The following is a 20,405-nucleotide window of genomic DNA, read 5'->3' as shown; positions in this document are numbered from 1 at the left end:
GCGGAGGGGCAAAACGCAGGTGCTAGCAGGTATCTGGGCTGATCCCGCTAACACTGCGTTTTTGGGAACCCTAAACTGCTGGGGACGCTAGTATAGATCTGATCGGATCAGATATTGATGCGTTCAGATACTATACCACTAAGGGAGGCGTATGCTGCATGCGTGGGTGTTAGCGGTACTGGCGCTAATCTGACGCTGCCTGGGGCGACGCATATCACCGCGGGGCGATCAGGGGGCTAAACCTTTATTCGGTAATAAACGGCGGGTGCCCTGACACTATAAAAAATAAACAAACTAACCAGCGTCAACCGTAACAGTTATACGGTGATCAGTGGTGAAAGGGTTAACTAGGGGGCCATCAAGGGGTTAAAACATTTAATCGGTAGTATATGGGGGTCCCTGTCGCTATAAAACGCTGACAGCGAACCTAAATATTTACGTCCCTAACTAGCGTCACCAGCGACACTAATACAGCGATCAGAAAAATGATCGCTTAGCGACACTGGTGACAGGGGGTGATCAAGGGGTTAAAACTTTATTAGGGGGGGTTAGGGGGGTATCCTAGACCTACAGGGGGCTAATACTAACTGTCCTAACACTGTAACTGTCACAAACTGACACCAATGCAGTAATCAGAAAAAAAAAAAAAAAAAAACTGCCGGTGTCAGTTTGTGACAGGGGGGGGGGGGATCGGGGGGGGGGGGGGGGGGATCGGGGTGTTTTGTGTGCCTGGCATGTTCTACTGTGATGTGTAGTGTTGTGCACTCACATACCTGTCTTCTCTCCTCGGGCCGGAACGGAAATTACCGAGCCGAGGAGAGATGACATCATTTCCTTTGCTGCTGTTTAGCATACAGCAGCAAAGGAATGATTCGATTGGCCGGCGGCGATCGCGAGGGGGGGGCCACAAACGGATGGCCTCCCCCTCACCTCCGATCGCCGTGGGACAAAAGACGACCGCCTCGGGCACCGGGGGGGGGTCCGATCGGACCCCCCACCCGCGGAAGGCAAATCACGTACATGTACGTGATTTTGCCTGTCCGTGCCGCCTTGCCGACGTACATCGGCGTGAGGCGGTCGTCAAGTGGTTAACCACTTAAGCCTCGGACCATTTGGCTGGCCAAAGACCAGAGCACATTTTGCAATTTGGCACTGCGTCGCTTTAAATGACAATTGCGTGGTTGTGCCACGTTGCTCCCAAACAAAATTGACATCCTTTTTTCCCCACAAATAGAGCTTTCTTTTGGTGGTATTTGATCACCTCTGCGTTTTTTATTTTTTGCGCTATAAACAAAAATAGAGCGACAATTTTGAAAAAAAAAACGCATTATATTTTACTTTTTGCTATAATAAATATCCCCAAAAAATATATAAAAAAACAATTTTTTTCCTCAGTTTAGGCCGATACGTATTCTTCTACATATTTTTGGTAAAAAAAAAAAATCGCAATAAGCGTTTATTGATTGGTTTGCTCAAAAGTAATAGCATCTACAAAACAGGGGATAGTTTTATGGCATTTTTATTAATAATTTTTTTTTCTTACTAGTAATGGCGGAGAGCTGAGATTTTTAGCGTGACTGCGACATTATGGCGGACACATCGGACAATTTTGACACATTTTTGGGACCATCAGTAGTATAAAATTGCACTGATTACTGTAAAAATGACACTGGCAGTGAAGGGGTTAACCACTAGCTGGCTAGGAAGAGGTTATGTGTGTCCTAGGGAGTGATTCTAACTGTTAGGGGGCGTGGCTACGAGTGACACGTCACTGATCACCGCTCCCGATCACAGGGAGCTGAGATCAGTGACAATGTCACTAGGCAGAGCGGGGAGATGCTTGTTTACATTAACATCTCCCATTCTTCAGCTCTGTGAGACGATCGCGGGTATCCCTGTGGACATCGAGTCCGCGGGACCCGCGATCCTACTCACGGAGCTCACCGCCGGTGGCGCGCACGCCAGCACACGGCGGCAAATTCAAAGGGATGTACCTGTACGCCCATTTGCCCAGCGGTGCCATTCTGCCAACGTAAATGTACATGCGGCGGTCAGCAAGTGGTTAGAATGTACAAATTCAGCAATTTAGAATTTGGATAAAAGGTTTAGCGCTGGGAAACACTTTTTGAAAGATAAAAAGTGCAATTTATATACAGCTATATAGATCAGACCAAAATGAGGGGGAAAGAGGGACATTGCTCCAAATCAGGGATAGTCCCTCGAAATCAGGGACAGTTGGGAGCTATGTATATGTATTAGTTTACCTATACACCAATAGTAATGTTTATTTATAGATTTTTGATTCCCTCTAAACCAATAGCAATGTTTAGGTATATTTTTGATTCCCTCTAAACCAATAGCAATGTTTAGGTATATTTTTGATTCCCTATACACCAATAGCAATGTTTAGGTATATTTTTGATTCCCTATACACCAATAGCAATGTTTAGGTATATTTTTGATTCCCTCTAAACCAATAGCAATGTTTAGGTATATTTTTGATTCCCTCTAAACCAATAGTAATGTTTAGGTATATTTTTGATTCCCTCTAAACCAATAGCAATGTTTAATCATATTTTTGATTCCCTCTAAACCAATAGCAATGTTTAGGTATATTTTTGATTCCCTCTAAACCAATAGCAATGTTTAGGTATATTTTTGATTCCCTCTAAACCAATAGCAATGTTTAATCATATTTTTGATTCCCTATAAACCAATAGCAATGTTTAGGTATATTTTTGATTCCCTCTAAACCAATAGTAATGTTTAGGTATATTTTTTGGATCACCTCTTTACTTTAGGTGTATTTTAGGATTACACGTGAATAAATAGGAATACTTTCGTTTACCTATGGATTAGATAAACTTTTGGATTAGCCAATAGTAATGCTTAGATTGCTCACACCCAATTCGTCCTTGTAAAACGATCAATAGAACTGTTTGCCTCTGCCATAAAACGTGCGATAAATCCAATAAAAGAGTGAGAAGTGAGGGATCAGCAGACTCATGTGTACAATGGAGCTCCCCTCCTCCCAATGAGTGATCAGACAGGGGGTGTGAATACAGAGCCATCATCTGCTTGTTGCTGGTCTCCGCCCCCTGCAGTACGTCACAAGGACATGATTGGAGGAGGAGCCCAGAATACCAGCACGGGGGTGGAATAACTTAGTCCCTTGGACTTGATCACAGCCCAGCCTTCTCCATAGAGCGCCCTGCACTTTTTTACTGCAACTTTTTATTTTTCACTATTTTTTTTTATATATAATAACAGCCTTGCAGAATATCGCTTCTATGCTGGCCCAGCCATCCTGATCAGTGTACTTTGTAAGTGTGTGCAGCACGATGGTGGCTCGGATGTTGTTCAGAGCGGTGATCATGGGCCCCCCGGGGTCGGGGAAGGGCACCATCTCAGATCGGATCATCAAACACTTCGCCCTCCAGCACCTGTCCAGTGGGGATCTCCTGAGGATGAACATCCAGAGGAAGACAGGTACAGCTGTCATGGCTGGGGAGGGGGGGAGGTCAGCTGACCACACTTTACAGAAGTTTTCATAGAGGGGACAAGTGACAGCAGGATCAGAGAGCTGCATGGGTGGTGACAAGGTGACACCACAGTCAGAATTCCATTGACTTCCGTGTCCCTGCCTGATGCACCACACTGCTTTCACTTTCCTGTGCAGATGACTCCTACTCACAGCTGGCCTTGTGTGCCCAGATCCTGAAGCCTGCTGCCCCACTCTAATCATCTAATATGCTCACCTACAGATCGCCTACGATTGTGTTGGCTTTATGGTGGCCGTACACAATTCAATAAAGGATTTTTAGGATCACTTCCAATAGGAATAATCCGTTTTATAGTTGACAGCCCACATGCCGCACATGAAAAAGTGGATTTCAATCATCGTAAGTTATTGATCGCATTTTCGTTTCCGCCGTGTAAGTCTAATAAACTGCTCTCTTGGGCCCCCCGTTCACATCGATGCGATTTCACATGTCAAATTGCACGCCAAATCGAAGCCTAGCACTGGCACTGTCCCAATCGGTGAAACGCTGGCTTTGCGGCGCCATACCACTTTCCAAAAATAGTTCCTGCATTACTTTTGGCGACTTCGGGGAGGGGGGGGGGGGGGCGACTTTAATAGACATCTGTGCATGAACCCGTACAGATGTCTTTCGAATCGCACACTGAAATGTGGCTTTGAAATCGTGCGAGTTCAGCTGAACGATTTCAAACCTGACTTCAGTGTGAACAAGTGCTGAAATACAATCGTATTCATGAACAAAGTATCTCGGTACTTCCGATTGATGCAAAGCAATCGATCATTTTCCACCCTCCCCAATTAAATTCATTCTAAATCACTCAGAAGGGAAGTTGTAGCTATTTGATTGTTTGCAGAGTCCGTTGGATAATAAAATTAAAGTGTGTAAGGCTACTAAGGATGAACTCTGGCGTGTTCGCACAGCCCACGTGCAGAGCCCGCCAGGAAGTCGGCGCTGCGCTAATCACAGGCAGTGTGACATTGTCCCGATGTGCGACTACAGAGATGGGGAAATGTCTCACTGCCTGTGATTAGCGCAGTGTAGTGCCGTCTTCCTGGCTGGGTCTGCACGTGGGCTGTGCGAACACGCCAGAGCTCATCCTTAAAGGCTACCATTAGTCTTTCATTTAAAGTGAATCTAAAGGATAAAAAAGAAATTATATAATCAACCATGTTCTATTTACCTGCTCTGTGTAATGTAGCAGCCCTAATCCTCCTTTTCTTGGGTTGCCCGCTGGTGCTCCTGGCTTCCCCCTCCTCCCCCCTATAGCAAGCCTATGGGGGCACTCGAGTAGGCTTGCGTCCAAGCTGCACTCCTGTGAATAGACATTGTCCATTCACACACAGAGCGTGGCTTGGCCCCGCCCCTGCTCTCTCCTCACTGGCTCACTGGCTGTGATTGACAGCAGCAGGAACCAATGGATCTCGCTGCTGTGTGAGCCAATGAGGAGAGAGAAACCCGCAAAAGCCTTTGCTCTCGTGCACAACACTGGATCGATATGGGACTCGGGTAAGTATAAGGGGGGGCTTCACCCAAAAGATTTTTTACCTTAAAGTGTTACTAAAGCCACAACAGTAAAATCAGTCTGTATATGCAGTAAAGCATGCTTGTTATAATCACTGTGGAACCCAAGGGGTTAATCCTCTGCATTGTGTTGATCATGTATGCAGAGTTCCTCCCCTCCTTCCACTGTCCCCTAATAATTTCCTGATAACACAGTCTATGGAGTCAGGCTGCACGTGCTCAGTTTGGTGTGTATTGCTAGAGAGTTTTTTTGTTTTTCTTTCTTGGGATAGTGCACTTGATCAGCACAGGGCCAATCAGCGCTTTTCAGACAGAGGGTCAGGAGCCTTGCAGTCTCACAGGAGAGCCAGAAAACGCCTCCTACAAGCTTTAACCAGTGCTTGTCTGGACACTGATAGAAGTCATAAGACTGATCTAACTGTTGATGAGAAAAGAAATTTAGCAGTTTATATTCACTAAAATTGCATTTCCATGTTCTGTGTACTGTGGGAGACCAGATATAGTGAATGCAGGGTCCTGGGTTTAGTAACACTTTAATGCATAGAATGCATTAAGGTAAAAAACCTTCTGCCTTTAGAGTGCTTTCACACTGCCAGCGCCCGGGCTATTTTTAGCGCCGCTTTACCGTTGTTTTTGCGTCGCTATTCGACCGATAGCGGGGGGGTTTTAACCCCAGCCTGCGGCCGAAAAAGGGTTAAATCCGCCCCCGAAAAAACACCACTGTTTTGCCGGTGGTATCACAGCACTGCCCCATTGATTTCAATGGGGAGCAGCGGTGGAGGAGCGGTAAACACACCGATCCTTCACCGCTCCAAAGAAGCTGCTGGCAGGACTTTTCCTGACGTCCTGCCAGTGCACCGCTCCGGGCTTTCACACTGGAGACAATGGAGCAGCTGTTTGAGGGCGGATTGCAGGCGCTATTTTTAATGCTATAGCGCCTGCAAAACACCCCAGTGAAAGGGGTCTTAAGTTGGCCATATACTGATCAAAATTCAGCAGGGTTCGGCTGAATTTCAATCAGTGTGTGGCTGTCCCTGATTAACAGAAGTCCATTGTTTGATCAACCTCTGTCAATGGGACTTGCTGGAAAATTGTTCTCCATCAGCGGCTGCACATTAAACGAAAATTGTTCGTTCTGTTCCCGTACGAGAAAAATGTTTCCCTTCGGGAATTTTCGTATGATAATTCCAAAGTTGTGTACACACTATACGAATATCGTACGAAAATTCTTTGGACAAAAATGTTTGCCCAATTTTCTTACTTTCGACAGCCGATTCAGAATTTTCATACGAAATTTACCGAAGGGACAAACGCCAAAATCTTTCTCTTACGGGAACGATTTTCGTTTTAATGTGTACTATTTTCATACAAGAAAAATTTGAAAAGACTGTGCATGATCAGAAACAATAAACAACAACAAAAAGCCTGTGTCGTACTCGTATTGGTAAGAATTTTCTTTCATCGGTTCCGATTTGCTGTGAAACATTGAGAAAAATCGGACGAACAATCGCCCGATTTTCTTAGTGTGTGTACCCCACTTTATGCTGCATATACACGTATAGATTTTCGGATGAGATACTCCTACGCAAATTCTTTGTACTTCCGATGACTGTACAGATGCCGTTTTTAAAAACATCACTTTTTTTTTTTAACACTCGATTTTAAAATTCAATAGGATTTCTAAACGAAAATTACATGCACTGTCCAAAAATTCGTTCGATCTGCTCCTTTTGAATTTTCCCATCACTGCAGTCGAAAACAAAAGTTGATTTGACCCCACTAAAGATCAGAAAATAGAACAAACCTATAAAACGAAAATTTTCGATTGAAAATCTTGTACGTGTATGGCCTGCATAACGGGGGAATTCCTCACTTGTGTGGATGGAGGAAACTTTTTTTTTTTTTTTTTCTTCGTTCAGCCCGCCGATTCATACTTGTGAATGGGGCTGTTAGTGATTACAGGCAGGAGACCCAGCAGGGGGTGGGGGGTTCCTGGCGATTAGCTGCAGATAGGGAACACCATTAAAAGCAATGGGAGTCTGACAGCTCCTGCAGCTAATGGCGGCTGCCTGCCTGTTATCGCACTCGGAGTGATTACCTGAGAATGATCGGCCCTGGATGCAGACTGCTTGAACCAGTTCTTATGAAGACCATTAATGGGAACAGAGATCATGAAAATAAATTGTTAATTATCTTTTGCTTCTGCAATAGAGTAGTTTTTCGAAGGATTACAATGAGCCCAGATGTATCCAGAACATTTTTCTATCCGTGCACCTCTGCTAATAACAGGCCCCTCTTTTCCTATAAGCTCTGCTACAATGGTTGTGAGAGGGGAGACATTTAATCACATTAGAGATGCTCCAGAAGTAATCCCTGACCCTAGCATATTTGGAATGAATGTACGTTTGATCATTCCCCAACCCCCCCCCCCCCCCCCCACTGGAAGCATTCACTGCTGCAGGGTCTGTTGTCTCAGACAATGCCATCCCTTTAATGGCATTTTCTACCCCCTCATAAAAAAACCCGAAGGTAAACGCTGCGCTACAGAAATTATAAATAAAGTTTTGAAAACATGAAGAAGGGTGTAGAGCAGCTGCTAGCACCAAAAAGTCCAATACTAAACTCAAATTAATTAAAATTAAAATAAGGATGCAGCGCTAATAAAATATTATATAGAAGTCCGAAAAGAGTGATGGTGAAAAACTCTCAAATAATAAAATGTGGGGCGGCACAGTGGTGTAGTGGGTAGCACTTTAGCCTAGCAGTAAGAAGGGTCGCTGGTTCGAATCCCTACCTATCACTACCTGCCTGGAGTTTGCTTGTTCTCCCTGTGCCTGCGTGGGTTTCCTCCGGGTACTCCGGTTTCCTCCCACACTCCAAAGACATGATGGTAGGTTAATTGGATCCTGTCTAAAATTGTCCCTAGTATGTATGAATGTGAGTTAGGGACCTTAGATTGTAAGCTCCTTGAGGGTAGGGACTGATGTGAATGTACAATGTATATGTAAAAGCACTGCGTAAATTGACGGCGCTATATAAGTACCTGAAATAAATAAATAAAAATAAATAAATAATAAAAGCTAGTGCCACTTGCACACCAAAAGTGACTGAGGGTGATGGCCCAACTAATTCTGACACAACACACACAAAAATATTAGTTGAAAAAATAAAAATGAGTAAAAAATGAAAATGAGAATAATGGTGAAAAAAGCCTCACGTGGAAAACTGTGACATCTGCCTTAGTTTTCCACGTGAGGTTTTTCACCATTATTCTTATTTTTTACTTATGTTTATTTTCAACTAATATTTTTGTGTGTGTTGTGTCAGAATTAGTTGGGCCATCACCCTCAGTCACTTTTGGTGTGCTAGTTATTTCATTTATTTTTTGAGAGTTTTTCACCATCACTCTTTTAGGACTTCTATATATTATTTTATTAGCGCTGCATCCTTATTTTATCTTATTTTACCCCCTATCGCTGCTGAATGACTACAAAAAAATAAATAGAAAATGCTTTGGCTGGTATTGGGGTTGAAAACTGCTCCCCACCAAATGCTCCACATAAGCTGCAAAGGCAACTGGATGGGATTGTGCACATGCCTTAGGAAAAAATTCTACTCTCTAAGGCCCTTTTCACACGGATGGACCAATCGGGTCCGCCTGTCAGTTTTTTTTTTTTTTTTTAGGTGGACCCAATCAGACCATCCATTGCCCTCTATGGAGCGGTGGATGTAAATGGACATGTCCATTTGTGCTTACTGGCATCCGATCCTATCCGCAGAAACCAGATGAATGGGGGATCCGTTCCCCATCCGACTGGCGGTGCGCGTGCTCGCACACAGAATCGAACGCAGCATACGTAGGTCGCGTCCGCATATGTGAACGACTTTCAAACCACACATGTGAGGTATTGCCGCAAACGTTAGAATAAGAACAAGCACTAGCCCTAGACCTCCTCTGTAACTCTAAACTGGTAACCTGTAAAAAATGTTAAAGCGTCGCCTATGGAGATTAAGTACTGAAGTTTCGTGCCATTCCATAAGTGTGCGCAATTTTAAAGCGTGACATGTTGGGCATCTATTTACTTGGCGTAGCATCATCTTTCACATGCTACAAAAAAATTGGGCTAACGTTAGTGTTTTCTTCTTTGTTTTTTTTTTTAATTCATGAAAGTGTTTTTTTTTTTTTTTTTTTTCAAAAATATTGCATTTGGCAAATTGCCACGCAAATACCGTGTGACATAAAAAGTTACAACAACCGCCATTTTATTCCCTAGGGCAGTGATGGCGAACCTTGGCACCCCACATGTTTTAGAACTGCTGCTCATGCACTCTGCAGTGTAATTGAGAATCATGGGAAATGTAGTTCTAAAACATCTGGGATGCCAAGGTTCGCCATCACTGCCCTAGGGTCTCTGCTGTGTGTATGTATGTATGTATGCTATGTGTGTGTGTGTGTATGTATGTGTGTGTATATCTATCTATCTATCTATCTATCTATCTATCTATCTATCTATCTATCTATCTATCTATCTATCTATCTATCTATCTATCTATCTATCTATCTATCTATCTATCTATCTATCTATCTATCATGTATGTTTATATTATAATGTTTCGGGGTGCTGAGTAATTTTCTAGCAAAAAAATGATGGTTTTTAAATGGAGAATAGAAGAGAAGTGTCAGAATTGTGATTAAACTTGTAAAACAGCGGATGAGCTGTGTTTTTACCACCTACCCCCTTTAACCTGCAAAGGCAGCTGGACAGGGGTGTACAGATGCTGAAGCCACAATGCCTCGCTTTGCAACCACAGCAAAAATTATTCGCTGTTGCGTTTGAGGGCGCAGTGCAGGGACCACTCTGCAACTACATGCAATTTTGAGGGTTAAAACAGGTGGTGAGGAGGTGACATGTCACCTCCTCACTGCCTGTGAAATGCCTATGAAAAGCGATCTACCGCAGATTACTTTTCACAGGAGTAGCAAGCTTTGCCGCTAGTAAAATCGCAGCCAAACTCTACACCAGGGATATGCAATTAGCAGACCTCTAGCTGTTGCAGAACTACAAGTCCCATCAGGCATAGCAAGATTCTGACAGCCACAAGCATGACACCCAGAGGCAGAGGCATGATGGGACTTGTAGTTTTGCAACAGCTGGAGGTCCGCTAATTGCATATCCCTGCTCTACACTTTCAGTTGCAGCATGGTATTCTCATTGCAAAACCTGAAAGGGGGGGGGGGGGGGGGACAGTATTGCCTACTGATTGCCTGTCAGCCACAATGTGGATCCAGGGCTTTTTTTCAGGGGGAACTTGGTGGAACTCAGTTCCACCATCTCTGGCTCAGACCCTTTGGTGCCTGCTCACCACAATCACTTGTAATCACAGAAGTCTGGTTTCTGTGTTTACAAGTGACAGCTCTACACTCTGTGTGTAACCCCCATGAACTCTGCACTCTGTATGTAATGCAATCCTGATATTTAATGCCCCTTTAAGACCCTTCTACTGTTTGTGAAATATGACCACACCCTCTATTTGATGTGATTTGGAGGGTGTTTGTGGGGGGAGAGGTTTTGGGGGGTCGTGGTTGAGTTACAGTACCTATTGTTTGAGAAAAAAAGCCCTGCGTGGATCACTTTTCAAAGAATAATGCAGGTGTAAACGAAGCCCAGGGGCTGGGGTTAGCATGCAGGAAGGAGGTTAAAGTGTCACGAAAGGCAACATTTTTTTTTTTTTTTTTTAAAGTTTTGAATAGGGCGGAGAGGGATTTGAACATGTGTCAGGCTTTATTGCTGTCTGTGTCCCCATTAGGGAGATTCATTTTCTTGTTTTTGTCCTGTTTACCATTAGGCCTCATGCACACTGGATGTTTTCGGACGTTTTTACAGCTGCTGTTTTTGGTTTCAGACTTTTTTTTTCTACAGTCAAACTCCCTAATGTGTCCATGCACACATAGGCTGTTATCAACAGTTTTTGGCTGGGGCGTTTTTTGGCTGTAAAAAAAACCCCCAAAACTAGTGGGTTCTGAGAGGGAGTTTTTCAGCTGTAACGTCAATAAACGCTGAAAAATGCATTTTTTTAACATTTTTGATCCCATTGATTTAAAAAAAAAAAAAAAAAACAATAAAAAACGCTATTGCAAAAATGTTGAAAAACTCACTGCAAAGCTGCTGGCCTTTTTATAATGTTCAGTGTGCATGAGGCCTGATCATCAAAAGTGAAAGTAAAAGAAAATCCCAAATTTTGGGTTGATCCCAGAAAATAAGACGGGTCCAATGGGTGGACACTAGTTCTGGTGACACATCAGGATTCCTTCATTTTGGAGGGATTTCCTCTTATTGCCTGTTGAGGCTATGGGACAGCAAGTGAAGGGAAATCTCCCTAATGGGACACAGATGGCAGAAAAAAAAAAAAAAAAACAGACAGTGGTTATAATAACCCTCCTTTAGAGCTGGTTCACACTGGGACGACTTGTCCGCCTGACAAGTCGCGTCCCGTTCTGTACAATGGAACCGTTCTAATAGGAGCGACTTAGAAAAAGGTTCCTGTACGACTTTGGGGGCGACTTGAGGCGACTTGCATTGACTTCTATATAGAAGTCGTTTTGCAAGTCGCCGCTGCTGTCGTGTGCAGGTCGCCTGAGGCAGTCGCGCTGCAAGTCGTTCTGCCTCAGTGTGAACAGGCTCTTACTCTATCCAAAATGAAGGAAAGAATAAAGATTTGCCCTTAGCTACACTTTAGATTCTGTGGTTAGCTTTGTAATAGTGGAAGTAGCCAGAAGCACTAAAATATACTTGAAGTTGTAACTGTATCTATCGTAACAGGATAATCTATTGTATCAAATTTAGTATGAATGGTCACAGTTGTGTCCATGACCAATACTGTAACATCATGATTTATGGTCAGTTACATCAGAAGGCTATTCTTAGGGGCTGGGAGGACAGAGTGGTTCTTGTTAGATATTCGGATGAACCACAACTATTAGGCCTCATGCACACTGGACTTTATAATAACGTTATAAAAAAGACAGTAGCTTTGCAGTAAGTTTTTCAACATTTTTGCAATAGCGTTTTTTAGAGTTTTTTTTTTTTTTTCAATGGATCAAAATTGTTAAATGTTTTTGAGCGTTTATCTGCGTTTTTTGGAGTTTTTTTGACGTTAGAGCATTTTTGCAGCTGAAAAACGCCTCTCAGAACCCACTAGTTTGTGTTTTTTTTTTTTTTTTTTTTTTTACAGCCAAAAACAGTTGAGAACAGCCTATGTGTGCATGGACACATAGGTTAACATGCTGGAGAGTTTATTGACTATAGAAAAAAAACGTTTGAAGCCAAAAACAGTAGCTGTAAAAAGTCCAAAAATGTCTAGTGTGCATGAAAACGAAGGTATACACATAGATTATTTTCTGAGGAATCTTTTGGCTGTGGTTCAACTGGCACAAACTTGCTGCATGTATAAAATATGATTCTGGTGAGATAAATCTCCAAATGGCACAGAAGTCATGCTAGATACACTTGTGCAATGACCATATCTGGCTATGTGGTCATTACCTGACCAGTACACAATTCTATATAGCATCCTGTTCATCTCCGCTGGCTTGCCAAATGTTGGGTGGTGCCATATGAGCATATTGGGTGCTTACATCAATTTTCCAAGAATCTGATTGCTTTGTGACAAGCTCTTATATTGTTGTCTTCTGTGACTGGATCTGGAGATGTATGACCAGCCCTGTAAACACAATAAATGCCTGGAATTGGTATTCTAAACTCTTATGATTTATCATATAGGATTTATCGTACATAAGCACAGTGCTTTACTACATAAAGGGAGACAGCACACAAAATAAGCGGGTTAGGAGGACTTGCTCCTGAGAGCTTGCAATCTAAAAGTATATTTTGTGTCAAAAAACAAAGCTTGAGTATGTGAAGTGAAGGCGCTGGCCTGTTAGAATTCTTTAGCACTTTCACATGTGTGCTTATTGTATGTGTGTGTTTTTTAACCATCCTACCACCTGCACAAACTAAAAGCCGTGAACAGGAGAGCTGCGGATGTACTGATTAACATTCTTTGGGTCCTGTAACATGAGGGCTCCTTTACACTCGGGCTGTCTGTAAAAAGCAGTCCACAGTGGATTGCCTTTCAGAGTGCCAGGAGTGTGGCTGAGAGGCGCTCAGGAGGCAATACTGCTGCCTCCTCAATGCCTATGGTTTAGGGCTGAAAAAACGAATCGATTAATCAACAACTAATCGATTATGAAATTAATCGATTACTATTTTTATAATCGGCCAGTAACATAATAGGGTTAAAAAAAACCTAAAATGAGCCCTTTATAGTACAAAAAGAGCAAATAATCTCTACTGTAAATACATTAATTAAATAAATTATTTTAGTTTGGTCTACCTGTGGTTTGGTTTCAACAGAACCCCTCATTTCCCACTTCTTGATTAGAGTTTGAACACTGCTGATTGGCATTCTCAATTCCTTGGATATCTTTTTATATCCCTGTTTTATACAGTTCAACTACCTTTTCCCGCAGATCCTTTGACAATTCGATTTGACCCCACTAACAATTAGAAAATCGAACGAACGTTCTTAAAATTACATTTTTTGTCATTTGTCGGGGAAGACATTGTTTTTTGTTTTTTTAAATAAAAAATGTTGATCTCTGAGTCTGATGATATTTACCAGATTCACCCTTTAATAGTATATACAGTATATCTCCTCTAATAGTATATCTCTCCTCTAATAGTATATACAGTATATCTCTCCTCTAATAGTATATACAGTATATCTCTCCTCTAATAGTATATACAGTATATCTATTCTGTCTGTTATTCTCAGAGTGGATTAGATATTTTGCTCCCTAACCATATAGCTGGTTATTTATATTTACCACTGCATAGAGATATATTTAAGAATAAATTGCCTTTTTTTAAAACTTTACATATTAACTAAATTATACACCACACTTTTTTTTAAGGTTATTAATCGATTAATCGAAACAACAATCGGCCAACTAATCGATTATGACAATAATCGTTAGTTGCAGCCCTACTATGGTTTTTATTTGCCAGCCGAAGGGCCTTTTTCAATGGCAGTACTGCACCACAACCCCATGCCTAGTGTTTGGCTTGCTGTCATGGTGTGGCTCCATTCATGTGAAATGGGTTGTGCTTGGTAGAGGTACTGACCGCTGAATGCAACTGGGACTAAATTTGGCCTAGCTACCTCCAACTCCGGCCTCCTTATCTTCTTGGGCTTGAGCTAGTAAATCAAGCTATCCCTATGTATGAACTAACCCTAAGAAATTTTACTAAAGTTTGGTCTCCCTGGCTATTCATATTAATATCCTCTGTATTATTATTTGGTTGTATTTGAATTGCTTTGGGACCTATCCTGGGTCCCTATTTACTTTCTGGTGCTATTTTGCATGAAAAATTGTATATCTCTCTTCTCTTTTTGTACTCTTCCAAGCTGCGTCTTGGTGTGCTGCCATGTTTTTTCTTGTTTTGCTTTTCTGCTACTTGGCTGCTGATGTAATGTTTGCAAAAGGTTAAAAAACGTTTGGCCCACGCTGCAATGCAACACATCATGGCCATGGCATGTTTTCACTCTCGACTGGCTGCCTTTATTTTTATTTTTTTTTTATAAATACTCCCTATAGTTTTAACTTAATGCAGGGAATGCAGATCATCTGGATCACACAGTGGCTCTGGCAATTCTCGCATGTGCTTTCTGGTAAGTGGGAATTGAATAATTTTTATAGATAGATTTTAATTTTTAAGGTACCAGTCAAGATTTCCGATTTTATTCTTGGGCCACTACTTTTTTAAATCGTTTTTTAGTCTGTCAGCAGGCTTGGACATTTTTGGTGGGTAATATCACATTTTTGTTGCACGCATTCTTGTCGTTAAGTATATAGTAATGATGCACCAAAATGAAAATTTCGGTACCAAAAATTCAGGATGCACTTGGCTGAAACCGAAACCAAAATTGACGTTTATATTATTATTTTTTTTTTTTAAACGTCAATTTTGGTTTCGGTTTCAGCCAAGTGCATCCTGAATTTTTGGTACCGACATTTTCATTTGGTGCATCATTACTATATACTTAACGGCAAAAATGTGTGCAATAAAAATGTGATATTACCCACCAAAAATGTCCAAGCCTGCTGACAGACTAAAAAATGATTATATATATGACATACATACATACATACATACATTTTTTTTTTTTTTTTTTTATAAAAAATTGTTTTATATTTGACTTTTTAATTAATATCATGAATTTTTAAAGGAATGTGAAATTATTGTCGGCCATTATCGCCACCTTTTGAAGCGGTGTTAAAAATCCTGCGTGCTGCATATTTGGCCATAAGCAAGGTAAAATAGCGGCAAAATCGCAGGCGTTTTTCTTGGCAGCCATTATCGGCACTTTTTTCCTTTCAGGCGCACCCTTGAAAACCCTATTTTCAGACAATATTTCAGTGCATCACTAGTATATAGTACAGGCTTTTAAACTGTCTGTGTGTTAAAAATTATTTTGTTTCTCCTGACCCACTTGTGCGTCTTTAATTAAAAAGAGAAATATGTGTTGCCCATAGCAGCCAGTCACATTTGGAATGCCTTTATAAATGAACACAATTGGGTGACCTGTGCCTAGCACGCGGGCAGACAATGTACAGTATTTCAGTATAATGTCCTTGTCTTGTGTGTGTGTGTGTGTGACAGTTGTAAGGTAAACACAACTGAAACATGCCAGCCAACTGCACAGTCATATTTAACTTTCACACCTCTTCAGATGACAAAAGGGCTGTAGTGACCTCTAGACAACTTTTCTGCTTTGTTTAAATATTAACCTCAGTTAAAGCTGCATACTGGTTGTACCTAAACTTAAGATTTGCAATTGAATTGCACCCATAAATTGTTAGGCTGGCCACTACCAATCTCATTTGTGTTTGTTTTTACAAAATATAGAGCTGGCTATAGATGTTGTGATTTTTTGCAGGAAAGAAAATCTCTCAATTCCCCCATCAACACAGTCGGTGTTGATGGGGAAATCCCTCCCGTGGAGCTTTTGTCTTTTTGCGGCGGAGGGGGCCATCCCTGCCAGTAGAAAACAGTGATTATTGTTAGCAGCTATAGCCGCTAGCAATAATCGCATGAAAAATCCAACAAGCTGGTTGTACCCAAGTTGATTTGATCGATCAATTTGGTTACAATTGGCCTACCTATACATTAGGGCTGTTGAAAATAATTGTAGCATCGATGTATCGCGATTCGACCATACACAATGCGGCATCGATGCTACGACTGGATGACGTCATCCTCGCGCCGCGTTATGCCTCGCCTTCGCGACCGAGTGGAGCCGAAAGCCGCCGAAGAGCTGTCGGAGTAAGCCGCGCTGGCTTTTCCGGCTTCCTGCCTCCCACTGACGTCATCACCAGCTGCACTGCATCGAGGAGCGACGCTCTGTGCACTTTGGCGGGGACATGGAGCGCCGGTGTTTGGAACTGCTGCTGCTAACAGTGGCGGAGGCCGGCTTGTGGAGCACGGAACTCCGAGGAGGAGAGTGGAGCCGCGGCATATCCAACCAGGTGTGACAGATCAGCCAGGTGAGGGGGCCGCGGGGAGGACACAGAGGGAAGTGCCAGACTGTGCATTCCAAGCCAAGCTGACCAATACCCCGCCCCCCTCACCACTAACCTGTCACCATATAATACTGTTCCATTGCCATAGCGCTCCCCTGCTCAGTGTCACCACGGACCAATTCCCATCCTTCTCGACCAGCATCCACACAGTCATCTGCTCTCCCTCCCCCCTCCCACCTCTACACACTAAGCATGCAGATAGGGCAATGAAAAAACAAAAAATGGTGTGCAGTGCTTTGTGGTGATGTTTGAAGAGTTATTAATTAGTGAATAAATATAGTCCTGAAATATATAAATCTGTGATCTGATTGAAATAAATCTTTTGTGTATTCAAAGTAATTCCAGTGCTGAATGTTCTCTGCTGTGTTCAAATCATTCACCAGAAATCAGGAATGATTTGAACACAGCAGAGGGGAGGGGGAGAGTCAGCTGAACAATGACAGCAGCCAATAATCTGAAGTCGCTGTTTGGGTCTTCTGACAGTTGGTGCGTGCGGAAGATGCGTCAATCTGTGCTGTTTAGCATGGATGGAGTGTTCCATGGATTTTTCTTGTTTAATCCTGCTGCCAAGTAAACAATGCAACGTGTGGATGTGAATGGTCTGGTTTTGGTATTTTCATAGCACATGTGTTTTTACGTGCTACAAAATGCTCCAAAATTTAAAAAGCTCAACAAACAGTGAATCGGCCTCTCTGCATCGCCTGCAAACATTGGAAGAATGGGTGGGTTATGGGTGATTAAAAATATTTTTGTCTGAGCTCTGATAGTCTCATATTACAGGCAGTCGTTTTAGAAGAAGCCGCTTTTTCAAGTTGTGTTGAAAAGGTCATATAAAGTTGAGACATGTCAAAGTGCAGAGCTGACCCTGGGGGATAAATTGGAGTTGGATAATTCCCTTTTCAGCTAGGGAATGACTTCAAACAAAAAGACAGGATTCCAGTTCCTTCTTTTATTGACTGAATTGTCTTGTTATGGGCAGTAGAATGCCTGTTTTTATCATTTTGTACTGGACAAAAAAAGTTTAACCTTTTCATTATTCCACAGAAATTGGTGTTGTTGCCAAGTCGTACATTGATCAAGGCCAGCTTGTTCCAGATAATGTGATCACCAGCCTTATTCTACAAGAGCTACACAACATGGGAGAACACAACTGGCTGCTGGATGGTAAGCAGGGTTTTAATGGATGATGTTGTACAATAGATTTTCATTTTGTATATCACAGAAGTGTCTCCACTAGCAGCTGAGAGATTCAGCAGGCTAACCAGATGAGAATGGGGGATCAGGTTAAAGCTCCATCCAAAAATGGAACTTCCGCTTTAAGTGCTGGTGACCCCCTGAAATGCCACATTTGGCATGTATTTTTTATTTTTTTTGGGGGGGGGCGGGTACCCTGTTCTTAGCGGCACCCAGCTCCCACTTCCTCCCCTATCGCCGCGGCGCTGGAAGGTAGATCACCTCTCCCCCCTCCCTCCCTGCAATCTTCTGTGTCACAGTCCCAGGTCCCAAAAGATTGCCGCTATTCACAGTGTGGCTTGCGCATGCGCAGTGCGTGCCCAGCTGTGAAGCCTCAGCCGGGCACCCACAGTTAGAATGCTGGCACCGCGGAGAGGAGCAGGGCTTCCTGCATCCGCATCACTGGACCGTGGGACAGGTGAGTGTCTGATTATTAAAAGTATGCAGCTACACTTTAGGTAGCTGCTGACTCTTTTAAATGGGTGGATCTAAACTTTAAACATGTTTTTATGTAGACAGAATTTCTGCAGTTACCAGAAGACCTAGACCAGTGATGGCAAACCTTGGAACCCCAGATGTTTTGGAACTACATTTAACATGATACTCAACTACACTGCAGAGTGCATGAACATCATGGGAAATGAAATATGAACAGACGCCGCGCTTGGCTTATGAATACAAAAGATAGGTCAACTTGAAATTATATATTCTATAAAGTCCCACAATTGTGTAGAAAAGTGCCCATGCTCCGTTTCAAAATGAACAAATATGTGCTCCCGGTGTGTTCAGCATGTGTTTAGTTAAGGGAATGATCCAGTCGGCATCCACTGTTAACCACTCATTTGCGGTATTGGCTCGGTTCCCTGGCTAGATTCCTCAGGTGGATGTGGTGTCACGATGACATGATCAAGCCTCAACGCGTTTCAGACAAAGAGAGGCTGTCATGGGAAATGTAGTTCCAAAACATCTGGGGTGCCAAGGTTCGCCATCACTGACATAGACTTTAGATTCAGACAGTTTTAGTGTGCATGCATTTCCCTCAATAATGGACCACTGGACAAATAATTCCAACTCCACTTTACCGCTTAAGGACCAGCTGCGGCAGGTTGGCTCTCCTGGGCGAATCACCGTCATCGTACATCGGCCGCTTTAAGAGCTATAGGGGGCGTACACACGACGCCGGAGCCGATGCGCGTGGCCGCAATGTCCGTCGGCCACCCGCAATCGCTACTCAGAGAGCCAAAACGGCGATCTGTCAATGTAAACAGACAGATCCCCATTCTGACAGGGGAGGAGAGACAGATCTGCTGTTCCTAGTGATTAGGGACAGCGCTCTATCTCCTCCTCCAGTCAGTCCCATCCCCCTATTTTTATAGCACTGATCGCTGTATAAATGTCAATGGTCAAAATGTGTCAAAAGTGTCTGATCTGTCTGCTGCAATGTCGCTGTCCAGCTAAAAATTGCAGATCTCTGCCATTACTAGTAAAAAAAAAAACATTAAATCTATCCTCTATTTTGTACACTATAAATTTTGTGCAAACCAATCAAATGCTTTTTTAAATTTTTTTTCTATTTTACCAAATGTGTAGAAGAATACATATTGGCCTAAACTGATGAAGAATTTTCGTTTTTTGTTTTTTTTATATTTATTATAGCGGTTTTGATTTTTAGCGCTATAAACAAAAAAAGGAGTGCCAATTTCGAAAAAAAAAAAAATATATATATATATATATATATATATATATAAAAATTTCTTTTTCGAAATTGGCACTCCTTTTTTTGTTTATAGCGCTAAAAATCAAAACCGCAGAGGTGATCAAATACCACGAAAAGAAAGCTCTATTTGTGGGAAAAAGACATCAATTTTGTGTGGGTACAGCGTTGCACGACCACGCAATTGTCAGTTAAAGCGACGCAGTGCCGTATTGCAAAAAATGGTTTTTAAGTGGTTAAAGTGTATCCAACCATCAGGCATCTATGCCCTTTGTCTAGCTCCAGTTTTTTCTTTTTATATATAGATGTGTGCGTGTGTATATGTATAAAATATATTTGGGGGGGACCCAGCACCAAACACATTAGGTATGTGTATCACAGGTAAAAAATTACAGAAAACTGGTGCTGCACACTGAAAAGAGCCGCTAGAAAATAGAAGCAGTATACGCTTTCTTAAACATTACAAAACCTTAAAAATTGCAGAGCCCCAATTAATATAAATTATGCGTGAAATAATATGCAAAAGTTCAATAATATAAATCAAAAACAGTGATTGCATCATTTGTATACCTGCTGACTATCAAGTTCATCAGGTCAGAAAGCTTCACAGCCGGTTCTCCACTGTGCGCTGCGCTTTGTGAATGGCCCAGCGGCGGGGAAGGAGGATGGGGGCCGAACTTCCGGGTGATCTCGCAGCGGCGAGATCACCCGAAAGTGGGAGTGGGTACCTGTCAAAACCAGGTACCCGCTT

General features: G+C 42.4%; 1 protein-coding gene across 1 annotated transcript in view; it reads left to right on the top strand.

Moving 5' to 3' along the window:
* Nucleotides 1-3,103: 3,103 nt before the first annotated feature.
* Nucleotides 3,104-20,405, top strand: part of AK3 (adenylate kinase 3) — a 33,253-nt gene continuing 15,951 nt past the window's right edge. Inside the window, exons 1-2 of the mRNA XM_073634980.1 lie at nt 3,104-3,489; nt 17,752-17,871. Of these exons, the coding sequence (XP_073491081.1) occupies nt 3,342-3,489; nt 17,752-17,871 (268 nt within the window). The 5' untranslated portion in view covers nt 3,104-3,341. The remainder of the gene's footprint in view (nt 3,490-17,751; nt 17,872-20,405) is intronic.

Source organism: Aquarana catesbeiana, linkage group LG01, assembly GCF_042186555.1.
Source record: "Aquarana catesbeiana isolate 2022-GZ linkage group LG01, ASM4218655v1, whole genome shotgun sequence".
In the NCBI taxonomy this organism is placed as follows: Eukaryota; Metazoa; Chordata; class Amphibia; order Anura; family Ranidae; genus Aquarana; species Aquarana catesbeiana.
This window is presented reverse-complemented; position numbering and strand designations above follow the sequence as displayed.